Raw genomic sequence first — 16,409 nt, 5'->3', positions numbered from 1 at the left:
TCAGTCCCTCAAAAAGAAAATACTATACATATGCCAAAAGGCAAGATTTTCAGCAGATAAGTTAAATTAAAAAAAAAAGTTGTCTTAAATTCAACTTTATTATTATTATTTTTTTAATTATATCCAATGTGAAATTCGCCTAAACGCTTTGGCAGTGGTTAATAGGCTCCACTTGTCAGACAGCAGCAAGGTTTAACAGCAGACCCCTCTCTGTTCTTGCTAAAACATCCCCAGGTCTATGATAAAGAACAAAAAAGAACAACAACGACAACAACAAACCACCACCAGTAATTCAAAGGCCGTATGTGAAGAAAGTGTGCCACTGAGGAAGTAACTCCAAGTCTAAACAAGGAAGATAAAGTGAGACCCTGTGATAACTGCTGTGCTTTGGGTTTTTCCCCCTTGCTCTTTCTCAGAGGTCGGAGGTGGTTTTAATTACAAACACTGCACATTATAACTGAGGGCAGTTCGTAAAGAAGGATGTCAAAAACTGACATAAATGGAACCGTTTTATTCTATTTTATTTATTTGACACAGAGAGAGAATACAAGTAGGAAGAACAGCAGGCAGAGCAAGAAGCAGGCTCCCCACTGAATAAGGAGCCCGATAAGGGGCTTGCTCCCAGGACCCTGGGATCATGACCTGAGCTGAAGGCAGACACTTAACCAACTGAGCCACCTAGGCGTCCCTGAATGGAGTGATTTTAAAAGGGAGCCAAGAAACCACTGCAGAATAACTGCATTATCTGCGCTTCTGCTCATACCAGACCAAAACCTTTGGACTAGGGAAAACAGCAAGTGTTTTAAGCAACTGCTTGAGAATTCAGGAGAACAAGTATCCTGTCCACAAGTCCATAGGTTATGGACTTTCTGAAGACAGAATCTGTAATAAAACAATGTATAACTAAGGGTTGAGCCTTTTTTTATCTTAACTCCTGTACCCGTCCCCCCCCTTCTTTTTCCTTATAAAAACCCCTTATCTTCACCCTAGAAGCAGTATATTATTTGGGTTTCTACCTGAATCTTAATCCCCAAATTGCAATTCTTTAATCCCAAATAAACACTTGTTTGCTTCTCACTGTGTCTCTTTATTTTCAGGTTAACAAGAGACAGAAGTAGAAAGATGGATGCCCCAAAAGAAAAAAGAAAAAACTATGGTAAAACCCACTGGTGATGATTTATACAGAAAATTAAACCTTGGTGCTATGAGAAGAGAAAAGACTATGTGGTATAGCAAAAAAGTAAATGATGACTAAATTTAGGAAGTACCCCTAAAATGCTAAATTTAAGAAGTACCCCTAAAATGATGACTAAATTTGGGAAGTACCCCTAAAATGCTGAAGAAAAATGCTAAAAGATGGTAAAAAGGGCAGAGAACTAAGAGCTAACCCAATGGAATAGAATTATTAGTCAATAAAAACAGAAACACTCAGTTGTCAAGTAAAACATTTTTATAAAGTATAAGTTGTATGTTTAGCTACTGAGAGAAAAAAATAAGGAAATACTTCAACCAAAATAAAGTTCAAGAAATAAGCACAAATCACCCAAAATTAAGATTATGAAGCCCTCAGTGGTTCTCACACACACACACACACACACACATATAATTCTAATTTTGGCCCATAGCCAAACACTTTGATTTACCACCATCTATGCCAGTGAAAAATTCCAATACTGGAAACACATGACTAATAGAGCAAATCAGATCCCCAGCCAAAAAGATAATGCATCTGAGTCATGAATTTACCCTCCTACCATCCAAAGGAGGAAAAAAAAAAAAAAGAAGAAAACCAGCTATCATAAAAACTAAAGAATGAAAAAAGGAACACAACAATAATACCAGAAGTACTTGGAAGATGATATAAAATTGTTTATCCTCTCAGTAAAACACAAAGAGTACCAAGAATAACCCAACTGGAAGCACAATTGTTAAAAGGATACATTGAGCAAATTTAGAGATGGACTGACTTGACTAGAAGATGAGCCCAGGGACATGTTTGAGAGACAGACTAGTTGACATGTCTTCAAAGCCAACTTCTCATCAGAGTAAAGAATATCATTAAAGAAAGAACAAAGGAGTAACATCCCAAACATAGATGCATGATTTGTCAATCACAACTTTCTACCTGAATTCAGACTTACTATCTAGGATTAAATAAATGTAGAAGAAGAACATATTTAAAAGGCTAATGAAATTATTTCCAACTCAAAGATGAATATAATCTATTATCTAAAATGAAATATAATCGGGGCGCCTGAGTGGCTCAGTGGGTTAAGCCGCTGCCTTCGGCTCGGGTCATTATCTCAGGGTCCTGGGATCAAGCTCCTCTGCTCAGCAGGGAGCCTGCTTCCTCCTCTCTCTCTGCCTGCTTGTCATCTCTTTGTCAAATAAACAAAAATCTTAAAAAAATAATAATAAAATAAAAAAATAAAAATAAAAATAATAAAATGAATATAATCTAAAGTTTTAAAAATGTTGCAAACCACTAAGAAATAGTAAAAGCACAAAAGGAGATAAAGTGACAAAAGCAACTATTAATTCAATAAATATGTCTTGAGTATCTACCATGTCAATCATTAGGGATGGAAAGACAGATGAAACCCAGTGCCTTCACTGCTTGCATGAAGAATTCTCAGCCCGCATGGAGTCACTCTAAGACTAAAAACTAAAAACTAACCTTAATATAACTTTTAGGATTATAGATGAAAAGAGTTAGTGTTTATGGGATTTGACTTATTTAATCTTATTTATTAAATCAAACACTAAAGAAAATAAATTACACTTATTGTTATATTGAGAATTATAGGAAAAAAAAACAGGCCAATTGAGATGAACGTGGAGCTAACTGGAAAAGAAACAATGCAAAGAAAAAATATAAGATATCATTGGACAGTAAAACACACTGCAAGAAATCAAATCAGTAAGAACATAACATAGTTACAAAGCTTCTGTAGAATGCTGAGGGAAAAAAGACCAAAAAGGGTAAAAATGATGAAATATGGTTTTAAAAAACCCAAAGAACCAACATTTAAACAATGTTAGTCCTTAAAGAAGAAATTAGAAGAAAAAGAACAGAAACAATAATCACCTGTATAATTTATTTATTTTTAAAGTTTCTTTTTTTTTTTTTTTTTTTTTAATATTTTATTTATTTATTTGACAGAGAGAAATCACAAGTAGATGGAGAGGCAGGCAGAGAGAGAGAGAGGGAAGCAGGCTCTCCGCTGAGCAGAGAGCCCGATGCGGGACTCGATCCCAGGACTCTGAGATCATGACCCGAGCCGAAGGCAGCGGCTTAACCCACTGAGCCACCCAGGCGCCCTAATTTATTTATTTTTAAAGATTTTATTTGTCAGAGAGAGAGCACGTATGCACAAGCAGGGGAAACAGCAAGCAGACCAGGTGTGGGGAGAAGCAGGCTCCCCACTGAGCAAGGAGCCTGATGCAAGACTCAATCCTAGGACCCTGGGATCATGACCTGAGCCAAAAGCACACATTTAACCAACAGAGCCACCCAGGTGTCCCTATCTGTATTATTTAAATCTCACAAAACAAACTGAGGGTTGCTGGGGGGAGGAGGGTCAGGAGAGGGAGTTGGATTATGGACATTGGGGAGGGTATGTGCTATGGTGAGTGCTGTGAAGTGTGTAAACCTGGCAACTCACAAACCTGTACCCCTGGGGATAAAAATACATTATATGTTTATAAAAAAAAATTAAAAAATAAAGATTAAAAACAAACAAACAAACAAATCTTTCCTGGACTGGAAAAAAATTATAACCCTTCAAACTGAAAGGCATGTGGTCCATGTATAATGAACTGGAAAAGCTAAACACTCCAACAAGATTAAGGCAGAAAAATAAGAAATAACACCCCTACAAAAGAATAAATATCAAATCTGCTTTAGACTTTACAATAAATTTCAAATGACAAAGGAGAATCATGCATAGAACATGCTTGAAAATATTTAAACATATTAATATACTGGTCCTTCAAAAATAATTAATCAAGCAGGATTTTTTGTAGAAACTAATAAGCTATTCCTAAATCTTATATGGAAATACAAAGGGCCTAGAATAGCCAAAACAATTTTGGACAAGTTATAGGACCCAATTTCAAAACTTACCAAAAAGTAAAAGTAATTAAGACAGTGTTGTATTGGCAGAAAGAAGAGAGATGAATGGAACAGAACTGAGAATCCAGAGATAAACCCTTACATTTAAGATCAATTGACTTTTCTTTTTTTTAAGGTCAACTGATTTGAAACAATGAAATAAACAAACACACCAAGGCAAGTCAATAGAGAATAGAGTCTTTTCAACATATGGTGCTAAAACCACTAAATGTCCACATGACCCCCCAAAAAGATTTAGACCCTTTACTCACACTGCAGACAGAAATTAACTCAAAATGGCCCAGATATAGAGCTAAGAAAGAAATTTCTAGAAAAAACACAGGAGTAAAATCTTTGTGATCTTAGGATATGCAAAGAGTTCTTAGATATAATACTAAAAGCACAATCCAAAAAGGAAAAAAAGTGATATACCAGACCTCCATCAAAATTAAAAACTTACTATTCAAGAGACCCTAAGAGAGAGGCACCTGGGGAACTCCTGGGTAGCTCAGTCCGTTAAGCATGACTTCAGCTCAGGTCATGATCTTGAGGTTCTGGGATTAAACTGTACTCCCCAATCAGTAGTGATTTGGGGGGATGATAGAAATATTCTAAAACTGGATTGTGCTGGGGCACCTACGTGGCTCATTGGGTTAAGCCTCTGCCTTCAGCTCAGGTCATGATCTCAGGGTCCTGGGATTGAGCACCACATCAGGCCCTCTGCTCAGCGGGGAGCCTGCTTTCACATCTCTCTCTGCCTGCCTCTCTGCTTGCTTGTGATCTATGTCTGTCAAATAGATAAATAAAATCTTTAAAAAAAATAAAATAAAAAAATAAAACTGGATTGTGGTGATGGGTACAAAACTCTGTAATTTTACTAAAAATTATTTAATTAGATACTTAAAAGAAGTGAATTTTATGGTATATAAATTACACCTTAATAAAGTTATTCATGCCAAGACAATACGGAAGAAACGGATACATTCCTAGAGATGTATAAACTACCAAAACTGAACCAGGAAGAAACTGAAAACCTGAATAGACTCATAACAAGCAAGGAAACTGAAGCAGTAATCAAGTACCTCCCAACAAACAAGAGCCCAGTGTCAGATGACTTCCCAGGGGAATTCTACCTAACACTTAAAGAAGGATTAATACGTGTTCTCCTGAAACTCTTCCAAAAAACAGAAGTGGAAGGGGAACTTCCAAACTCATTTTATGAGGCCAGCATGACCTTGCTCTCAAAACCTGACAAAGATCCCACCAAAAAGAAGAATTACAGACCAATATCCTTGATGAATATAGATGCAAAATACTAGGCAATGGGATCCAACAGTACATTAAAAGGATTATTCATCACCACCAAGTGGGATTTATTCCTGGGCTGCAAGGGTTGTTCAACATAAACAAACCAGCCACATTAATAAAAGAAAGAACAAGAACCATATGAACCTTTCAACAGATGCAGAGAAAGCATTTGACAATGACAAATACAGCATCCTTTCTTGATCAAAACTCTTCACAGTTTGGGGATAGAGGGTACCTACTCCAATATATCAAAGCCATCTATGAAAAACCCACAGCAAATATCATTCTCAATGGGGAAAACCAAGATCTTTTCCCCTAAGGTCAGGATCATGGCAGGGATGTTCACTATCACCACTGCTGTTTAATGTAATACCAGAAGTCCTAGCCTCAGCAATCAGACAACAAAAAGAAATAAAAGGCATCCGAATCAGCAAAGAAGTCAAACTCTCACTCTGCAGATAATATGAAACTTTATGTGGAAAACCCAGAAACTCTACCCCCAAACTGCTAAAACTCATACAGGAATTCAGTAAAGTGTCAGGGTATAAAATCAATGCACAGAAATCAATTGCATTTCTATACATCAACAACAAGACAAAAGAAAGAGAAATTAAGGAGTTGATCCCATTTACAACCGTGCCCAAAACCGTAAGATACCTAGGAATAAATCTAGCCAAAGAGGCAAAGAATCTGTACTCAGAAAACTATAAAGTACTCATGAAAGAAATTGAGGAACACAAAAAGAAATGGAAAACATTCCATGCTCATGGATTGGAAGAACAAATATTGTTAAAATATCTATGCTACCTAGAATGATCTACACATTCAATGCAATCCCCATCAAAATACCATCAACTTTTTTCACAGAAATGGAACAAATAATCCTACAATTTATATGGAGCCAGAAAAGACCCCAAATAGCCAAAAGAATGTTGAAACAGAAAGCCAAAGCTGGTGGCATCACAATTCCAGACTTCAAGCTCTATTACAAAGCTGTAATCATCAAGACAGCATGGTACTGCTACAAAAAAAAAAAGACACATAGATGAATGGAACAGAATAGAGAGCCCAGAAATAGACCCTCAACTCTATGGTCAACTAATCTTTGACAAAGCAGGAAAGAATGTTCAATGGAAAAAAGACAATCTCTTCAACAAATGGTGTTGGGAAAATTGGACAGCCACATGCAGAAGAACGAAACTGGACCATTTCTTTACACCATGCACAAAAACAGACCCAAAATGGATGAAAGACCTCAATGTTAGACAGAAATCCATCAAAATCCTTGAGGAGACACAGGCAGCAACCACTTCCACCTCAGCCATAGCAACTTCTTCCCAGACACCTCACCAAAGGTAAGGGAAACAAGGGCAAAAACGAAGTATTGGGACTTCATCAAGATAAGCAAGGAAAGGAAACAGTCAACAAAACCAAAAGACAACCAACAGAATGGGAGAAGTTATTTGCAAATAACATATCAGATAAAGGGCTAGGATCCAAAATTTATAAAGAACTTATTAAACTCAACACCCAAAGAACAAATAATCCAATCAAGAATTGGACAGAAGACATGAACAGACATTTCTGCAAAAAAGACATCCAAATAGCCAACAGATACATGACAAAAGCTCAACATCACTAAGCATCCGGGAAACAGAAATCAAAAATACAATGAGATACCACCTCACACCAGTCAGAATGGGTCTAATTAAAAAGTTAGGAAATGATAGATGATGCAGAGAAAGGGGAACTCTCCTACACTGTTGGTGGGAATGCAAGCTGGTACAGCCACTCTGGAAAGAGTGTGGAGATTCCTCAAAAAGCTGAAAACAGAGCTACCCTACGACCCAACAACCACAATACTGGGTATTTACCCCAAAGATACAAGTGTAGTGATCGGAAGGGGCACCTGCACCCCAATGTTTATAACAGCAATATCCACAACAGCCAAACTACTGAAAGAAACCAGATGTCCATCAACAGATGAATGGATAAAGGTGTGGTGTATATATATGTGTGTGTACACACACACAGACACACACACACACACACACACACACACACACACAAGAATATTATGCAGCCATCAAAAAACTGAAGTCTTGCCATTTACAACGACATGGATGGAACCAGAGGGTATTGTGCTATGTGAAGTAAGTCAGAAAGAGACAATTACATGATCTCACTGATATGTGGAACTTGAAAAACAAGACAGAGGATCACAGGGGAAGAGAGGAAAAAATGAAACAAGACGAAACTAGAGAGGGAGACAAACCACAAGAGACTCAATCTCTGGAAACAAACTGAGGGTTGCTGGAGTGGAGGGAGGTGGGGGTATAGGATAGCTGGGTGATGGACACTAGAGAGGGTATGTGTTGTGGTGAGTGCTGTGTATTGTGTAAGACCTGTACCCCTGAAACAAATAATACATTATATGTCAATAATTTTAAAAAAAGAAAAAAATAAAGTTTTTAAAAAATAAAATCCATGAGTCCATACTGAAAAGACAAATAGAAAGTCTGATGAAGAACAAGATATTTTCAATCCCAAAGTAGGTCCCACAAAATATTAATTACAAAAGGAAAAAGAGTAACTTGATATTGAAGACTGGCAGAAAATGTGATTCCAAAGTACTGGGCAAAAACAAATCATGTGTGAACTAGACCATAGGATCACTTTAGTGGCAATTTCTGCCAAAGATGCATAACCTGAACTTAATCATAAGGAAACATCAGGCAAACCTAAACTGAGGGCATTCTACAAAATAATTGCTTTCTAATCATCAGAAGAATCTAAGTCACCAAAGTAAAGACTGAGAAACTCTGCCAAATTGAAGGAGACTAAAGAGACAATATAATTAAATGCAACACATGCATCTGGATCATGCATGTGTTACATTTAATTATATAATCTGGATTGGATCATTTTGTTCTGAGGAACAGTACTGGTACAACTGGCAAAATTTAAACAAAGTTTAAGGATGAGACAGCAGTCATTTATCAATGTTATCTTCCTGATTTTGATGGTAGTATTGTGGTTACATAGGACAATATCCTTTTTGCCCCTAAATACTGAAGGTTTTTAAGTAATCTCTATACCCAACGTGGGGCTGAAACTCATGACCCCAGAATCAAGAGCTGCAGGCTCTACTGACTGAGCCGGTCAGGCACCCCTCACAGTGAAAGTTCTGGGAATGAGATGAGGGCATATCATGATGGCAGTTCACTCTCAAATAGTTCATGGGAAAAAGGATCTTCATACTGCCCCTGCTTATAAAATTTAATATCATTTCTGTAAATGAGATTATTTCAAAAAATTCTTATTTATATTTACATAAATAATTTTTGTTTCAGTTATGTTTGGGGGAAGGAAAAAACAAAGATACATGCTTTCCAAATCATTACAGAGGATAAAACCGAAGAAATTATTGTCCACAAAAAAAAAAAAAAAAAAAGGCAAAAATAGAAACCAAAATAAGAAAGTATAAAACCTCACAGAAGAAAATCAACTAAAAATAAAGCCAGTTAGGATAATGCAAATGTTTTAAATTCCCTATGGTAAATAAGAGAAAGACTTAAAACACCACAAAACAATCACATCATGGGACAAACACAAATACAAATAAAGTAAACAGAAGTCAAAAGAAATCAGGGTAGGGGCACCTGGGTGGCTCAGTGGATTAAAGCCTCTGCTTTCAGCTCAGGTTATGATCCCAGGGCCCTAGGACTGAGCACCACATCAGGCTCTCTGCTCAGCAGGGAGCCTGCTTCCCTCTCTGTCTCTCTCTCTGCCTGCCTCTCTGCCTACTTGTGATCTCTGTCAAATAAATAAATAAAATCTTAAAAAAAAAAGAAAAGAAATCAGTGTAGCATGAGGCCAAGTAAGCAAGCAAGAAAACATAAAATAACTGGAAATCAGGAAAAAATAAAAGTTTGTAATTAAAATTTGTAGGATCAATTCACCCTCAGATTAAAAACCAGTTTACCAGGGGTGCCGAGGGCGCTCAGTGGGTTAAAGCCTCTGCCTTCAGTTCAGGTCATGATCCCAGGGTCCTGGGATGGAGCCTTGCATTGGGCTCTCTGCTCAGCAAGGAGCCTGTCTCCCTTCCTCCCTCTCTGCCTGCCTCTCTGCCTACTTGTGATGTCTGTCAAATAAATAAATAAAATCTTTAAAAATAAAAATAAAAACCAGTTTGCCAGAATCTGTATCCCATCTCTGCCACAGATTAACTGTGTAACTCTGGGCAAATTTTTTAATCTCTCTGCCTCAGTTTCCTCATCTGAAAAATGGGGATTAGAGTACTTACCTCATAATGTTATCAGAACATTTACTGAGTTAATGCAGGTAGAGTTCTAAAAGTTGCCTGGTGTAGAGCAGGAGCTCAAGTATTCCCTATTCCCTATTATTTGCAGTTTTAAGTTTTTTTTTATTGTGAAAGTAATACATGTTTAGTATATAAAAACTGAAAACTGTAGGTCAAATTAAGTAAGTATAAATCACCTATATCCCACAACCCAGCACTAACCACTGTTAATATACCACTCTTGGTATACTTCCTTACGATCTTTTTTTCTACACTTGATGCTTATGTATAGGTCAAAGATCTGAAGGGTTGTTTTTTTTTTTTTTTTAAGATTTTATTTATTTATTTGACAGAGAGAGATCACAAGTAGTCAGAGAGGCAGGCAGAAGAGAGAGGAAGAAGCAGGCTTCCCGCTGAGCAGAGCCTGATGGGGGGATCGATCCCAGGACCCTGGGATCATGACCTGAGCTGAAGGCAGAGGCTTAACCCACTGAGCCACCCAGGCGCCCCTAAAGATCTGAAGTTTAAGAGCTACCCAAAGAGTTTACTTTTCTTAGGGGGATATGTCTACAACAGTCAACAGTAACAGGTATTAAGTTAAATAATGAGGCCTAGGAGTGAAGCTTACTTCAGTTATAAATAAGAAAAATACAGTTCTAATACATGACCTGTTTTCTTACACTTTTTATCTATAAAATATATATTTCAAAAATAAAACAGTAATTCAGAAAACATTTTTATTTAAAAATAAAATATATAAATTTGAACAGTTTTCCACACTGAGTCACAACATATGCATGGTTCATGAAATCAGTTTGGTGGTTTGTGATCAATATTTCTTTTTAATAATAAATAGAAGAATGTCAGAGAGTACTACATGAAGTAATGATTAAGTATTGCCTCCTCGAACAACATTTATGTATGGAAGGATATGTATGCTGGTTAGATTGTAGAAAATGGATTTTGTACTGAGTCACCTTTAAAAAACTCTGCGAGCTGCTGAGGCAGAAAAATGAGGAAAAAGTACTTGAATGTGATTTAATCACCTGCTTCTAAACTGATACATTCTGTAACTATGCCTATACATTTCCTTTTCCTTTTTCATGTTATTCTCACCCACAAAAGCTTCAAAACTTGCCCACAGTGTCAGCCTACTCTACTCAGTTCTCTGCTGCCAATCAGTGAAGTTGTCACGGAGTACACAGATTGCTAAGCAGTAAGCACCAGTTGTCCATGAACTCTTCGCCCCCACCAGTCCTCCCAGGCCTAGAGCGTGCTCCCTGAAAAATCACTCCTGACTCCTGCAGGCAAGGGTTTTTCTCTGGACAAACAATTACCAACTCAGTGGGATCTTCCAGTCTAAAAAGTTCTCTTGCTTCCATTCCCTTGCTATTTCATCTTTCTTGGGCCAGGACTAATTGCTACTTTCTTGGAGATTGGATTCCTCTCTCATTTTTTCCATTTTCTAAATTATTTTACATAGAACTGACAATACTAAGGGGGGAAAAAAGGAATGCATTCTTCCCTACAGGTGAAAAAGTATGAAAGGAAAAAAGAGATTTCTCATCAAACAATGGAAAAGGACTGAAGACTCACAGAAAGAAAAATAAGAGACCACAAAAGAAAGAGCTGAGAGCAGAATTTAAAGAATCCCAATTAGTGATGTTTAAAACCAAAGGAGTTTTGTGAGTCCGTGCTTGCTTCAATTACCCCTGGGTGTAGGGCAAATGGTACAAGTGACTCTCAGCCTAAATCTGCAGTCAAGAATAAGGCTGATGAGGCAAGTTTTCTGCATCTCTACACTCCATCGGCACAGATATTTTTGTGGTGAAAAAGTGCTTGATAAATCAACACATTTCTTATACTTTTTTTCTTCTTAAAATTGCAACTTAAACTAAGAAATTTAAATACAGTATTGGAGCAATTAACAAGTCTATTTTTAACTTTTTTTTTTTGATGGAAGCAGCATAGCTTACTGGAAAGAGCACTGATTTCAAAGCCAGGAGGACCTGGGCTCAAATCCCAGCCATTCCACTGACTAGCCTGTGACCTTGGCAAAATTACTTCTTCTGGAACCCCATCTTTTGGGGTTAATTTACAGAATTAAATGAAAAGTAGAGCTTACTGCGCATAGCACCCACAAACCACAAATCTAACTTACCTTTCTGCTCAGACCACGTTCCTATCAATACCAGTAACAACATGGTTATGGTTACCACAATACTTCTCAATTGAAAATGGACTGGAAAAAAAGAGGGGATAGAAAGAGGGAAAGGTAGGGGTGCCTGGCTGGCTTAGTTGGTATAGTATATGACAACTCTTGAGCTCGGGGTCACGAGTCTAAGCTCCACCTTGGGTGTGGAGATTACTTAAAAATAAAATCTTAATAAAAGAAAAAAGAGGGAAAGGGAGTAGATGGCCCTCAAAGGATAAGCTAGGGGCTTTTGGAAGAGAATAGGCAATATACAGAGTACATTTGAATATGTATGTTTATACTCATGATTCTGAAATAACTGAGACTGAAAATATTTGTCCAAATGGCTTGTGTCTCTAGAACCACAAAATTAGGAAGCTGTTTTAGGAAACCCAGTAAGTTTGGTCACTGATGAATGGTAATATGACTTTTACTGTATGATGGCATCTTTGGGTTTTCAACTATCTTACACTGAATACACATAGGTTTTTTTCAACAAGGTATTTATAATCACTTTTAAATTAAGATAAATGGAGTTTATACTAAAGTTGTGACTTCCTATTAGTTAATTATCTAAAGGCTTTCACAAAAAAATTACCAAAATCAAATTTTTTAAAAGTTTTTTTTAAAGTAATCTCTACACCCAACATGAGGCTCAAACTTACAATCATGAGATCAAGAGTCGCTTATCTACGGACAAGCCAGCGAGGTGCCCACGAAAATTTTTATCATCATCATCAAATCAAAATTAAACTCATGATGTTGTCTACAAAAGCTATGATCCTTGCCTTTTGAAACAATCTAAAACTGCTTTAACATATACCCAAGAGATTAGCAAATATTTTAAAGTCTGAAAATATTAAGTGTTGCTAAAGACAGAAAAAAATTGTGATGGGAAAATAAATTGGCAAAATTACTTTGGAAGGCAATCTGGCACCACCCACTAGCATTGAATGTGCTAATACCCTACAATCCAGCAACCCCACACCTAAATTTGTATTAGACATTTGCACTAAGAGATATGGAAGAAGTTAATGATAGCAATTTTTTAGAAATAAGCAAGGATCTTATAATAACCCCAATGTCTGTAAACACAAGAAGAAATCAACTGTAGAATATCTATAAAATGGCAGACTACAGAGTCATGAATATAAGAGAATTAAGCCACATTTTGGATGAATCCCAAAAATATACTGAGCTAAGAGAGGAAGTCATAGTAAAATTATATCACTTACGTAAATTTCAAAATCAAGTAAAACAACATATCGATTACAGATACATATGGTAAAATTATAAGAAAAGCAAAAGAATTGTTAATGCAAAATGCAGGACAAAGGTTACGTCTGTGGTGGAGGGAGTAAGCGATAACCCAGAACGTGTGAGGGTTTCAATTATTTTGTGAGATATTTATTCTTTTGTGATGACATACTTGACAATAAGTTTTTTTTTTAAAGGCGAACACAAAAACTAAGTCACAGATGGAAACCTGCATAAAGAGCAAATCATAAGAGCCAAATTTATGAACTAAGAATACACACACTTCTTCACATTTAATATGAGATCCTGACCTTTACACAAATAATTCTACATTTCGGAAAAAATTGAATGAGAAACTTAAAACTCATCCCAAAAAGTCTTCATGCTACTCTGTGTATCTCGACATTTCCCTAAGAAGCTGACGCTTTCAACTATTGTGTATGAAGTTCCCAATTATCTGGTGTCTAAACTTGAAAAAGTCTTTCTAGGTACATGCAGCAAACAACTTTAACTTTTCTATATCCATATACCATAAGAATGGGCAGTTTTATATTAGCACTAACTCCTGCTCCAGAAAAAAAAGAAGCAAAATGGATGATCAATGCACACTCTAGGGTAGAATGGTCTCATGTGGCGCGCTGGTTTTTGAAACCCTTCCTTTTACCCCGGTCTACTATCTTGCATTATGCGTGAAAACACTTTGGAATGAAAACAATTACATATATAAAATGATGCATTCTCTCCTCTCAAGCAATGAAAATCACTAATTACCGGGGGCTTCACAAGGCAGGTAGGCGCATGGGATATAGCTGACAAACCTCAACTGGGAAATAGGGTACTGCCTCCAAGTGAAGAAACTACAAATACGGAGTTTAAATTTTCTTTTATTTTGCCTTTTCTTGAATCCAACACTTTTCAATTTCCTGATCGTGGCACCAAGCCAACCACCCTTTTAAACCCCCAACTAGTTCCTCAAGTCCCCCATTCCCTTCCTTCTCCAGCACCAATGCCCACCCTCCACGGCGCCTCCGTTCGGCCATCGCCTCTGCACAACCCCTCACCAGACAGCCAGGAACAACAGTGTTCCTCTTCTGGTCCAAACCTCCAGGTCCCCCGACCTCTGAACACCACACCTGCTCCAGCCGGGCGGGTCCAGGGCTCCCACCTCCACGCCCATCGGACCGCACCCGCACATCCCCCCGCTCCCTTCGCTGCCGCCCTCCCGGCCCTTCCCTTGGTCCCGCAGCCTCAGGGATTCGCCCCCCCAACCCCTTTCTCCACCGAGCCTCCCCCTCACTGCACCTGTAGCCCGGCCCTTCCACCCTGCCGTCCCCTCACTGTGGGGCCTTTCCGGCCGAGCCCACCGGGCCCCGCCAGCCCAGCCCAACCCAACCAGTCCGGCCCGCTAGGCCCCGACACCAGGCCCAGTGGCCTCTGCCGCCCCTTCTCCTCACCGTGCCTTCCCCGGGGCTCTCGTCTCGGGCCACCTCAGCTTCCTCACCGACCGCAGACTGAAGCCCCGCATCGAGGTGGCCCAGCGGCTCTAGGGGCGCAGGCTGCAATTGCCGCTCGGGATCCCGAGGTGCCTGCTCCATGGCTGCAGTTTGGCTCGGCGGCTCCAATGCGCTTGCGCCGTCGCGCAACGCGCCCCGCCCCGCCCCGCCCCGCCCCGCCCCGCCCCGCCTCCCGGCCCCGCGGCGGTTCGCGGGGACTGAGGTCCGCGAAGCTCTCCGCCCGGGACGGAGGCGGCTAGGCTTTCCTACTTAGGAACGGATTAGCTGCTAGCCCTGGAGATCCGGAAACCCGGGAGAACTGACTGAGGGAGAGAAGGGGAAGAGCAGAGTAGACACTGGAACCATTCCGGCGGGCGAAGGCCTAGAGAAAAACTGAATTAGAAGAAATCGGAGACCGCGGTGTGACCTAGTCTGACATAGTCCGAGCCTATGTCCCTCCTGGCTTGTCGTTTCCACTTTTTTACCCGGAAAGTTCCGGGTGCTATAAATTAAAAAACTTTCAGCAGTTCGAGTAACACATTAAGCAAAAGCTAGCACGTGCAGTTCTGAGAGAAGTGAGGAAGTGAAGCGTTTGGCCAAAGGGTGGCTTGAAATCGGTTGCGCTTCATAAAGCCCTGGCGATCTCTGATCGTTTCCTACGAACCTCTCGAACCTCTCGTACCGAATTTTCAGAACCCGCTTCCTTGACACGCATTCACTATGGTAACCTAATGGGAAATGCTCACTCGGTGTGCCAGGCAGTGTGCTAGTTGGGGGTTCCTTCTATACAAAGTCTGGTCATCAGTTTTTCAAGGAGAGAGACTGATCTTTCTGCCGAAATACTTCCAAGCTATGACACACAATTTGCTCTTCCTGGGTTGTATTCTCTGCCCCGCCCCCACCCGGCGAATTTCCCATTCATCCTTAAAATCTCAGTTGGTAATGTCTAAATGCTAATATCACTTTGTTAATTAATGTTAAGACCTTTCTCGTATTATTTTACAATTATTTCTTTCTATGTCTTTCTGCCCCAACTGGACTTTGGACTTTTTTAAGGCAAGGACCCTATCTTTTTTTTTTTCCCCTCTTCCTCTGACCAAACCTAGGACCTTTACTCAAATCTCAAAAGACATTTATTTCATCAGTTTATCAAGGATTGTTCATGTTAGGTAAATTCTCAGGAAACGTATTTTTAAATCAGAAGTTTAGTTCATCACAAGAGGGATATATTCCCAGGAACAGATTAGTAACGGTTATCCTGTGCCATTTTCCCAGTTTCAAGATACTGAAAAAACTAGGTCCAAGAGCCTTTAGGATAATCGCTCTAAGCTGGTGACTTTGGTATCTCATTGTGCAGTGTGTAAGAACGAGGAAAGGAGCTCAAGTTTTGTTGTTTTTTTTTTTTTTAAGATTTTATTTATTTATTTGACAGAGAAAGATCACAAGTAGGCAGAGAGGCAGGCAGAGAGAGAGAGGGAAGCAGGCTCCCTGCTGAGCAGAGAGCCCGATGCGGGACTCGATCCCAGGACCCTGAGATCACGACCTGAGCCGAAGGCAGCGGCTTAAACCACTGAGCCACCCAGGTGCCCGGGAGCTCAAGTTTTGACAAAGCATTCGACCAGGGGAAGCCATAGTGCTAAGCGCTATTTTGGGGGGGGGGGGGGAGACTAAAACAGAGTAGGAATGTCTGTTTCCTCTTCATTCTGAGGGGGAGCAGAATACATGACCCCCCAAATAGGC

General features: G+C 39.3%; 1 protein-coding gene across 1 annotated transcript in view; it reads right to left on the bottom strand.

The window, feature by feature from the left end:
- SNX4 (sorting nexin 4) overlaps positions 1–14,820 on the bottom strand; it is a 67,354-nt gene extending 52,534 nt beyond the window's left edge. The window contains exon 1 of the mRNA XM_004745398.3: positions 14,631–14,820. Coding sequence (XP_004745455.1) covers positions 14,631–14,771 — 141 coding nt within the window. The 5' untranslated portion in view covers positions 14,772–14,820. The remainder of the gene's footprint in view (positions 1–14,630) is intronic.
- Between the last annotated feature and the right edge of the window lie 1,589 nt (positions 14,821–16,409).

The sequence above is a fragment of the Mustela putorius genome, unplaced genomic scaffold (assembly GCF_011764305.1).
Source record: "Mustela putorius furo isolate JIRA1106 unplaced genomic scaffold, ASM1176430v1.1 tig00003834_pilon_pilon_pilon, whole genome shotgun sequence".
Taxonomy (NCBI): domain Eukaryota; kingdom Metazoa; phylum Chordata; class Mammalia; order Carnivora; family Mustelidae; genus Mustela; species Mustela putorius.
The sequence above is the reverse complement of the archived record's forward strand: the minus strand, read 5'-3'. Positions and strand labels throughout refer to the sequence as shown.